Genomic DNA, 10,382 nt, shown 5'->3' with positions numbered 1-10,382 from the left:
GTGAAGCTTGAATGGGCAAAATCAGATAGGTAACATTTCTTACCAACTGATACCTTAAGAAGGCTTACTTCTTTCTAAATAGATATTACATATTACCCAGGTGTGGTCTCTGTTTTTCTGCTACTTGTACATTAACTAAGAAATTGACCATCGGATTATCTACTTTAGTGAGTTTTAATCTGTGGTTTTACTTTAAACTCTAGGATTCACTTAGTCCTGGGTACATAAGGGGTTTGAGCAAAGATCTGAGTGATATTGCCCTTAGATTGGGCCCCTGCCACCTCCCCATCCTTTATTTCGTGGGCTTTTGATACACTCAGGCTTGCTGCAAAATTCCTACTTTCCAGTATCTTGCATATTGAGTTTCTATGTGTGCCTTTATTGGAAAATGGGTTCTACCTAAGAAAGGGCTATCCAAGATCTTGATAATCATTGGATTTAGTCATAGAATATTTATAAATTTATGAAAATCTGACTTTCTGACAGGCAGATGATTCTGGAATCAAAGATGAATAAGAGCTCATTATCAGCAAAGGAGAAAGGTGTATAGAACAGACAAATTGCATTTAAAGCGAAGCTTGAAATGGACAGCAATTTTGTCAGATGGTGTTGGAGGAAAGATGTTGTTTACAATGGGAGCACAATATAAAAGGGCCTGACCTTTCCGGGAACGGTGAAAAATTCACTGTGACAAGAGTGCAGATGTATCGTGAAGAGGAACAAGGGCAGGAGACAGTGCTGGGACCAAGTAACAAACCATTTTCACTCCCAGCTAAGAAATCTGGATTTTAACACTTGATAACAACGAGCTAACATTAAGCAGGAAAGTAACTTGGTCAGAATTTTCTGTTTTTAGGACGGTATATGTGATGGCAGAGTAACAGACAAATTGAATATAGGTGAGACAGAACCTACGGCAGGGAAACCAGGTAAAAGTTGAAGTTGGCTATGATGAGGAATAAAGGGAGTGATGGCATTCCCATGATAGAAATGAATAACTTTTGCTTCGATGCAAAGGCTAAGAAGATGAGTGTCAGGACAATGTTTCCATGAAAATCAGTGGCAATGATGCTACAAGAGGGAAGGAGGATTAAGGGTCAGAGGGTTGCACAGGGCGATGGAGAATACAGAGTAAAAGAAAGTTGAGTTGATATACTCATTTGCCGAGGAGAAGTAGAAAGAAGAGAAATTCACTTCTATTTCAGTTCTGGTGTGACCATGTGAAAAACAAAAACCCAGTTGAGGCCAATAGGCCGAATTTCCAGGGGCAACAGACACATGCTGCTTCCTCCCTCGCTGTTTCCCTCAAAAAACAAATGGTGAAGACTTGACCGTGACTGTCCTCTTGGGATCTCTGATCCGCAAGTCTAGTTCCCTGCAGAGCAGTGGATTTTCATGGTGCAGAGGGAGATGCTGAACCTTCAGGGGTTCACTGCCACTTCATTAGCTACTTGAGGTTGTGAATGCTTCTCTTTTCTCACAAGTTCACAAAGCCTCAGTTCTCACAAAGCCTAACTCAGTGGCCATGTGGAGTACAAAATAAGAAAACATTAATTTATTGTAACAGAAACCAGTTTAATGAATAAATCTTTTTGAGTTTTCTGTGACAGATATTACATAAATAAAGAGAGGTTTAAAAGTGGACTTTTAAACACAGGTTTTTAGCTCACCTCACAGTTTTCCCACAAGGATAGAAAATTTCTCTTCCTAATTTGAAACTTTTCACAATCCACTGAAATTATGAACACTGACTATCCACAGTCATCCTTTTAGTTACATCTTGGTATGCAATAGAAATAATGAATATGAAAGAAAATCATGTGCTATTTTAAATGTCATTTGTCTAAATACTGTTTCCAAAAAGTCACACTTACTACATTTTGATAGCTTTAGAGGGATATAAGGTATGAAAAAAAATTCTGATGACATGATATATAAAAATGTTGTTACGTAGGGAAGAATAATAATCTATGTGTGGAGGACTATTGCTCTGGGAAGTAGGGCCTGATCTTCATGGACATCTTCTTCATCGAGTACCAGGACCCCTGCCAGTTCATCCACACCACTCCATCGTCTGTGCCGTGCTTTGCCATGTCCCAGGTATAAGGGCCACCCCAGTAGTATCTGCCATTTGGATTGGCTGCATGACATCTATTATACCACCATCCACCACCATCCTCTTTAGAACACTGCTTTCTGGGATCTGTAGTTTTCCTGAAAGGAAATTCATTTGGGGTTATTAGAACTGCAGTGCTCTCAAGTTAATTCTTTGCTAAGTACGCACAGAGAAGTGCTGTGTGCAATATTCCTTCCCTCTGGTTCTATATGTAAAGTCACAATTACACAGTAAAGGTCTTCTCTGCCCTATAGCAAGAAAGGGAGAGAACTGGGCTTATGTGGCAAATTAATCTATATTTGTTACTTTATCCTGAAATGATAGCTTTCAGATCCCTTAGTGTTACAGATCCCTGGAAAACAAAATGGAGGTTTTGATATACACAGTACAATTTAGAGATAGGGAAATCTATCTAAGTACGCACTACTTAGTAACTGTGCTCAAATTACAGTTGTATCTTTTATGGTTATGTGATTTTGTGTAAATTACTTAATCTCTCTAAACTTAATTTGTAAAATGAGGATAGTAATGGCAACCTTATAGCTGGAGTGCTTTAGAGTGACCCAGAAAGAGCTTAGCACAGTGGCTGGCACACAGGAAGTACCCAAGAAATGAGAGTCACTAATCACATTAGCGATCACTAATGACTCCAAGAAGCAATGTTAGCAGCGGTGCTAAAAGCAGGAGGGAAGAACCAGCACGTACCAGCCGTCATTGTCTCTGTCGTATGTGCTGAAGAACATGCTGTTGTGGATGGTCATAGTCCGGTTTTCTCCCACCAGTTGAGAAGCTCCTTCTATGAGGGCATTGCCAGCTGTGCCCTTGTATTTGCTCACTGAGAGTTGATATTTGTTGGCCTCACTCTGTACAGTGAATCCTTCATAGAGTGCTGTCACCTTATCTCCTTTCCAGTCCTCCATTTCAATAAAAAGCTTTGTGGGTCCCAACCTGGTAAGCTGGCTAATTTTGTCATTTCCAAGCCAATACTCACCTAAAGGAAAAATAAAATAAAATCTCACCAAAAATAAAACCTGTAAAAAAAAAACTGGTTTTTCCCCCTCATCTTAGCTTTTATACTCTTTTTGTAAATTCTTCTTAACCTCCTAAAACTCCTAAAAACAGACTACCAACACTATGTTTTTTAAATGGAAAAAAAAAACCATCTAAAAAAGAATGATTTTATTTTGTACTCCCAGTTTTTACCTGGTACACCACAGTAGTTTTTCCCATCTGCATTGGTTGCAATATTTCCAAATCCTTCCTTATATGGATCCCATTTCCTGCCAAAGTCAACACTACCATCTTGACGGTTCTGAATTACTGTCCATCCTTTGGTTGAAAGAAACAAAATAACACACATTACCACTAACAAATAATGTCGCTTTGAGGGCAATGTCTGAATTCCTTGTCCATTTAATTCATGCCCATTGATATTTAGTGCTCCAAAATAGATATAATAAGGAAATAAATGTGAGAGGAAAACTCGCAAAATCTTTGGAAACTGCAAGTGCCTTATCTTACCCCAAATTGTGAATCAGAGGTATTCTAAAACATCAGATTGAATTCCAAATCAAATGGCTCATTGTTAGCTACCTTAAACCTAGGTTTTATTTCCTGGCATTTTATGGTATCAAAATAATTTCAGCATAATAGGTCAAAAGCTATCAAACACTTACCTCCTCTTTCTGTTTTCATATCACAGTATACTCTATATGGTTTGATAGAACTGTCAGGCTGAATGAGATACATTTCAGATGTTTCACCTCCATTCCTGATAATTTCCTCACATTCTGCAACCATAAGATAACATTATATTTAGGGACTACAACATCATTACCTTGTCTTTAGTCACTAATTTTGTAAGATAACTGATTACATAGATACTAAAGAACATTTTATTTTAGACATTTGAGAATATGTTGTAGAAATTTAATCTTCCTTTTACTAAAAATCAAACTCGGTTTCAAGGAATTCTATCTGCCAAGGGGGTGTAAAAGCTCTTCTCTACCTTTTGTGTCCTGTGATATCCATAAACTTCCAGAACCCACGTGATGGAGAAATCCCTACATCTATCCATGATTCCACCATCTTTTCAAGCAAGCATGTGCATTACACCCATGGAGCTACCACCATCATTACACTGCTTCCTACTCATCAAAAACTGGCAAATGCATTAGGCATGGTAGGGATATCTTCATGATGTGCTAAGATGGCATTAGGATATGTTGGGAAAATCCATTGGACTTCTTTTAGTTCTCTTATTTTTAGAGAGTGTGAGTTCTTCTGGAACCTCCTAGAAATATGTATCTTAACTAGTTACCTCTGCCAGACACCACAGGAATATTGCAAGTGACAGTACACGGGCTGCGGCAGTATTCCATCTGAGCTGAGACATCCGATTCTAATTTTTGTATTTTGCTTCTCAAATTTTCCAGAATTGAACGGAGCACACGAAGTTTAGTTGGGATATTACTGTTCACAGTCTCATCTATGTATAACTGGTGCTTTTCCAGTTGTGAGGAGTACTCATTTATTACATTGTCATTATCTGGAAAAATGAAATTATGTAGGAGTGGTTAGCATTTTCTCTTGATAAAAAAACTAAACGTATTCAACCACACAATTGTGATTCTGATTTTCTGAGAATAAACTAATAGACCCCGAATGAACATCGGACAGTCATGATATGTAGTTGTACTTAGGGGAAATTATTTGCCCCATGGCATACAAAAATTAACATATAGTCTAGCTACTATAATAGTAATTTACCTTAGATTAAGCTAAAAATTATGCCTAATAATAGATACAATAAGTTGTCTATTACTTTGGTGACAAAAAGAGGAGAAAGCAGGACTTAGGCTTTCCATCTCAGAAGTTCAACATCTTATGGAGTAGACACACTTGATTTATTTATTCATCTTACTTAAGTACAGCAGAGCCTTGAAATATACAAGAGAAATGCCATGATTCCTTTGAAAAATGTCCAAATTCGGGTATGCTACTCCCTGAAACACCTATGCCATGCTGGCTCACTAGCTGATTCCTAACCACCAAGCCAATAGCACTCAAAGTTCAGATCTCAGGATTCAAAGGATAAGATCATTATCTGCAATTCAATTGAGTATATCCTGGACACAGTTATATTCAAAACCTCAAATGTTAAATCTATAAATGCTAAATTTTTACTCTGTGAATATACTGTCTTCGGAGTCACAAGTTTTTTTTATAGGCTAAAAATAAGGACTCACAGTGAAGATTTTCACAGAGAATCATCCTTGCTGATGCCAGACTGGGAATAAGAGTTGCATAGTGCTTGTCAGACAAGTTGCAGGTGAAGATGCCTAAGTGAGGACCTTGGGGTAATCAGGCTCATACTGAACTACTCGGACTCATCTAGAAACATGAATCTCCTCAGAATTGTGCATTCTAATGGCACTCTGACAGTTTCAATTTTATAATAGAATCAAACAGGAAACACAAGGACATCTACCTTTTGCTTGCTTCTGCCTCTCTTTCCACATGTTTTTTAGCAGAGTTATATACTGAAAGGTGGAAGAAGAGGTCTGGGAAACAGACTCTATATTAGTAATTAACTCTTCTACATTCTTTCTGATTGGTCTTTCCTCTTTTACCAAAGTATCTTGCAACTGACATCCTGTAGGACACAACACGCCCTGCAAACAAAGAAAATAGCCAACATTAGATGAAGGATTGGGGTTATGGATATTTGTGAAAATAGCATATAGTGAAAATTCAATGACATCATTCACTAATATAAAAACTTGCAATTTGATTTTCTTTATGTGAGACCAGAAATTCTAGACTCATCATTATATTCCTCTGAAGATTAAAAATAATCCTTACCACAGAACAAAGGTAATTAGGCTATGAAAATGTTACCCTCTGAACAGACAAAGTGGGCAAAGTACAAAGGAGAGGCAACATCATGTGTCCTAATTTGTAATCTTGGGCCCAGACCAAAGAAAATTAGAAAAGCACCCTTAGCCCAAGGCCCAATAAGTTTATGTTTTGTATTTACATCCAAAAGATACAAACAAAATAAAAATGATGGTAATGTGGGTCAACACAACATCAGGAAGACATGATGAATACAGGCCTTCTTCGCACGGGAGGCCCACCCACCAGGTCTGGGTCAGCGTGCAGGCAGCCGTCAGCATCAGGGGGTTTTCTCTCCACTTTCTTCTGGCGGATAGCTGCTTTGGCTGGACGAGCCTGATAGCCATCTCCGCTGATGGGAGGGGGGACGGGTCTCAGGCTGGGAGCCTCCTCCCTCTTCTTGTCATAGGGTCGATGACCACGGGCATCCAAATGCAACTTCAGGGAACCAGGCAGAAATAAAATGTAGAGTGTTATAGGAGATTTTAGATGTAGCTATTCCAACACCCTCATTCTATAAGTTTGGTTATCAAATGACTGAGGATTTGCTTAAGGTTCATCAACTAGCTAGTTGTTGTTCGTAAATCAATAGGTTCCTTAGGTTTCTTCAGTAACAGTAGAAAGAAAAACAGTGCAAAAAGCTATTGTGCCTGGGGTAGTTTTTAAAAAGAGACTTTAAAAAATGTTGTATCAGATAATGAAAGGTAATGACCTCAGATTCCTGAAACCTATACATTGGAACACACAAAATAGTAAGAAATCTATACCATCAGGAGGAATAAATGTTCTCAAGGCACTGGATTACTAAATTCCTGTAATTATTGTTAATTATTTTTTTACTTTCAATTTTTATGAATTGATGATTAATTTGGCTAACTCCTATATAATAATATTTAAGAGGCAATACAGATTTATTAAAAGCAAAATTTACTTAGGATTTATTTGTAATAAGACAACCATTGGCTCTAACACGTTTGAAGAGAAATAAGGTATTCTGGAGCCAGACTGCTTGGTTTCAAGTCTTGACCCCCACCACTTACTAGCTATAAAGATCTTTGGCAAGTTACTTCATCTGTAAAATAGGGATGATAAAAGTATCTGCCATATAAGATGATTGTTAGGATTAAATGACTTATTGCATATGACACCCTTAGAAGAATACCTGGCACATACTGAGTTATTATTACTGTTTTTATTGCAATCACACATAACAGATACTACAGTGTAAGTGGCTTTTCCACTACTAACTTCAATCTTATCTTCTATCAACAAAATTGTTAAATCATTCTCATGAAATTTTCTACTTGATTTCCTTTATCAAATACCATGATTTTCTCATATTTAAAATAATTCTCAAGGTATGTGCATTGCAATTAAAATTATTTGCTAATTGAAAAAATATTACATTAAAAGATAGTGAAGTGGAAAATATGAAATGCAATACAAAAGTGCTGGCTTAGATTAACTATATTATCATCATATGACCTTTGTCAGTACTTACACCTTTTGAGACTTAATTACAAATTAACAAATGATAAGATTTGCTGCAGAGACTAAGCTCTCTATCTATTTTGTGGGCCTAGAAGTCATTGAATGACTGTTTGGAATTTCACTGTCATTTATTCAGTAAGTTAGAATAATATTTAACATTTAGTGGTAGAGCACTAGGCTTTAAACCCAGGCAAGTTGGATCAAGATTCCCCTGCTTAACTGCTGAAATTAAACTACAGTATATGTTATGTGTGACTGCAAGAAAAATAATAATGTATGAAGATTTGTAGGAAATATACATATTTTGTGTCAAAGACATGGTCCCAGCCAGACAGGAATTTTATGAAATGTGATTCATCTGTTTACTACAAATCAAATTATAACAGAAGAAAAATATTTCTTTTTTATTTTAGAATATAATTAAAGAGGTAGTGTTGGTGATCTAGCTTTCCTAGAGAAAAGTAAATGAAAAATGTTAAACATCTTAAAAGAAATTATATGAAGTTTATGAAGACCACTTATTGAAATAACTAAAACTAGAAAATCCAATTGGAAGGTTAAACTAGTAAACTGTCTCTGTGTAGATTAGTTGGTGAGCAGGAATGTAAAAGTGCTTACCCAAGTACTTTATAAAAGTTTACTCTTACACGTTTTACATTTTTCTTACCTAATTCAATTAACCAAATAACTATCTTTTTATATGTATAGTTTGATAATTAAAACACTTAGGTTCCCTTCAAATTCAACAAGTGATCCAAAATGAATCACTTCATTTATGTATTACTGTGTACTTTTATTTCTAGTATGGTGATACTATGCTATATACAAGAAATTTGATCAGGAGTCATCTGATAATAAAATTTTAATTCTTTAAATATTCATTTCTCTAAATGCATTTTTGTATTTTTGACATCTGCAAACCAGTAGGAGTAAATCAGCAAAGATAGTACTTGAGGAAAAACTGTTCTATGAATGAATATATTAAATGGAGCGATATATTTGATAACCACTAATAATAACAATATATAAATTTCTCATTTGAAAAAAACAATTTTTAATCTTCTATTACCACACCTGATCTCTTCTGCTTTTAGATTTAGTTTACAATTTTCATTCATAAATAGCCTGTAATTTCATGAGCTTTATATTACCCTCCTTCACCAAAGAGCCATCTAGCTACTACAGCTTTTTTCTTTTAAAATGCTGCTCTTTTATTATTTTATAGTCTGGGAAATTTTCAGATATTTGTTCTCAAATTGTAATAACATATTGCTAGAACTCAATGAAAATGATAGTACTCAGGATAGCAACAATCGGAAAAACACATCTTACATTAGATCTGACATCTTCTTCCTGGGAAAATAAAGGTGATAAACCAGAAAATGAGAAATTATTATTTTGTTTTTATATAAGAAATACTATGCAACATTCTTTAAATAAAATAGGTCTTAGAGATTAACAATTCAATTTCATAATTAAAATCAATGTTAATTTCATTATAATATTCACATATGATTATGTTTTGGTTATATTTTATATTAATAATATTAGTAAGAATACAATAATATTTAAAAGTCACCTCATCGTAGTCATCAATAGCTTGGGCCTTAACTATAAAAACACACAATAGTAGCAGTAGTAGATGTTTCATGGTTTTTAATTTTTGGAAGTTCCAAGAAACCATCCTTTGCTATAGACTTAACTGAGAGATCTTCAATCCTATATATACCTGAATCCTCTGTTAGCTATGCCTTTCCAAGTGATTACCTTCCTTAGTTAACGTTTAATTTTTTGGTTCACTTGTTGGCTGAACCATTTTATCCCTTAAGCAACATGTTCCCAGCAAGACTTATTTACTTGTCATACAACTGTTCCCTGTTGGCCGAGTTTAGTAACACCGAAGTTCCTTAATTCATTTAATCGGACAATATGACGGGAAATTGGGACATTCCTAAAAGAGTTGTGTATCACATTTCCTGTAAATTAACGTGAATGCTACACAGGCTCCCAAAGAATGTGTGAGGAAAAAAATATTTTTAATCCAAGCACAAAAAAATTCGACCTACTTACAAGGCACCCACTAACATTGTGAACTCACTAGAGGTTTACCATAAGTGCTGTTTTGAGGTAATCCTGTAATTCAGTTTTTAAAAAGGCCATTAAACTAAAGAATAATATTACCATGTGTTCATCTTCTCTTTCAGACATTAATCAGAATAACAAAATTATCGATAATATTCATGCCTTATGCTATGATAGACTAACATGAAAAAGAAAATGTAGTCTTTTTGCTCTGACCACTTTCCATATTTTGTTCTTTACTAATATGTTAAAATGTTTAAATAATTCTAAACTTTATTAAAATAATTAGTAGATTACAGATTCCTAAATCAAAATCATTATTATGGTGATTGGATACATATTTAACATTTTAGTTTTATATTATATTTATATATATTTTATATATATATATAAAAATATATATATTTTATATATATTTATATATATAAATATAAATATATATAAATAATATATTTTTATATATATAAATATAAATATATATAAATAATATATATTTATATATAATATATATATTAATATATTATTAATATTTATAAAAACAATGTTATTTTAACATTAGTGAAGCCTTCGTATATCTATTTCAAATAGAAGCTCAGACACCATTTCCTTTCATAATTTCCTATAAGCTAACAAATGCATCTTTGTCGTCTTTTCATTGTTTTTTGCAATCAGGATTAACAACTCTTACAAGAATCAATAGCAAAACCATAGCCAAAACAAAAATCCCAGCAAGTGTGCTCTTTATAGCATTTTTCTGGGTTTCTTTGGTATGCAAAGTGAAACATCTGTTGTTAAA

The 10,382-nt window shown here is 34.6% G+C and overlaps 1 protein-coding gene across 1 annotated transcript; it reads right to left on the bottom strand.

Annotated features, from left to right (window-relative positions):
- Positions 1-1,554: 1,554 nt before the first annotated feature.
- FGB (fibrinogen beta chain) lies at positions 1,555-9,212 on the bottom strand. Its single transcript, XM_082391541.1, has 8 exons — positions 9,084-9,212; positions 6,260-6,451; positions 5,607-5,790; positions 4,437-4,664; positions 3,793-3,906; positions 3,320-3,445; positions 2,822-3,107; positions 1,555-2,214 (listed from the first exon to the last, which is right to left on the bottom strand). The coding sequence occupies exons 1-8, from the start codon at positions 9,186-9,188 to the stop codon at positions 1,983-1,985; spliced, it is 1,467 nt and encodes a 488-aa protein (XP_082247667.1). The 5' UTR covers positions 9,189-9,212; the 3' UTR covers positions 1,555-1,982.
- Between the last annotated feature and the right edge of the window lie 1,170 nt (positions 9,213-10,382).

The sequence above is a fragment of the Balaenoptera borealis genome (assembly GCF_965194805.1).
Source record: "Balaenoptera borealis genome assembly, chromosome: 4".
NCBI lineage: Eukaryota > Metazoa > Chordata > Mammalia > Artiodactyla > Balaenopteridae > Balaenoptera > Balaenoptera borealis.
The sequence above is the reverse complement of the archived record's forward strand: the minus strand, read 5'-3'. Positions and strand labels throughout refer to the sequence as shown.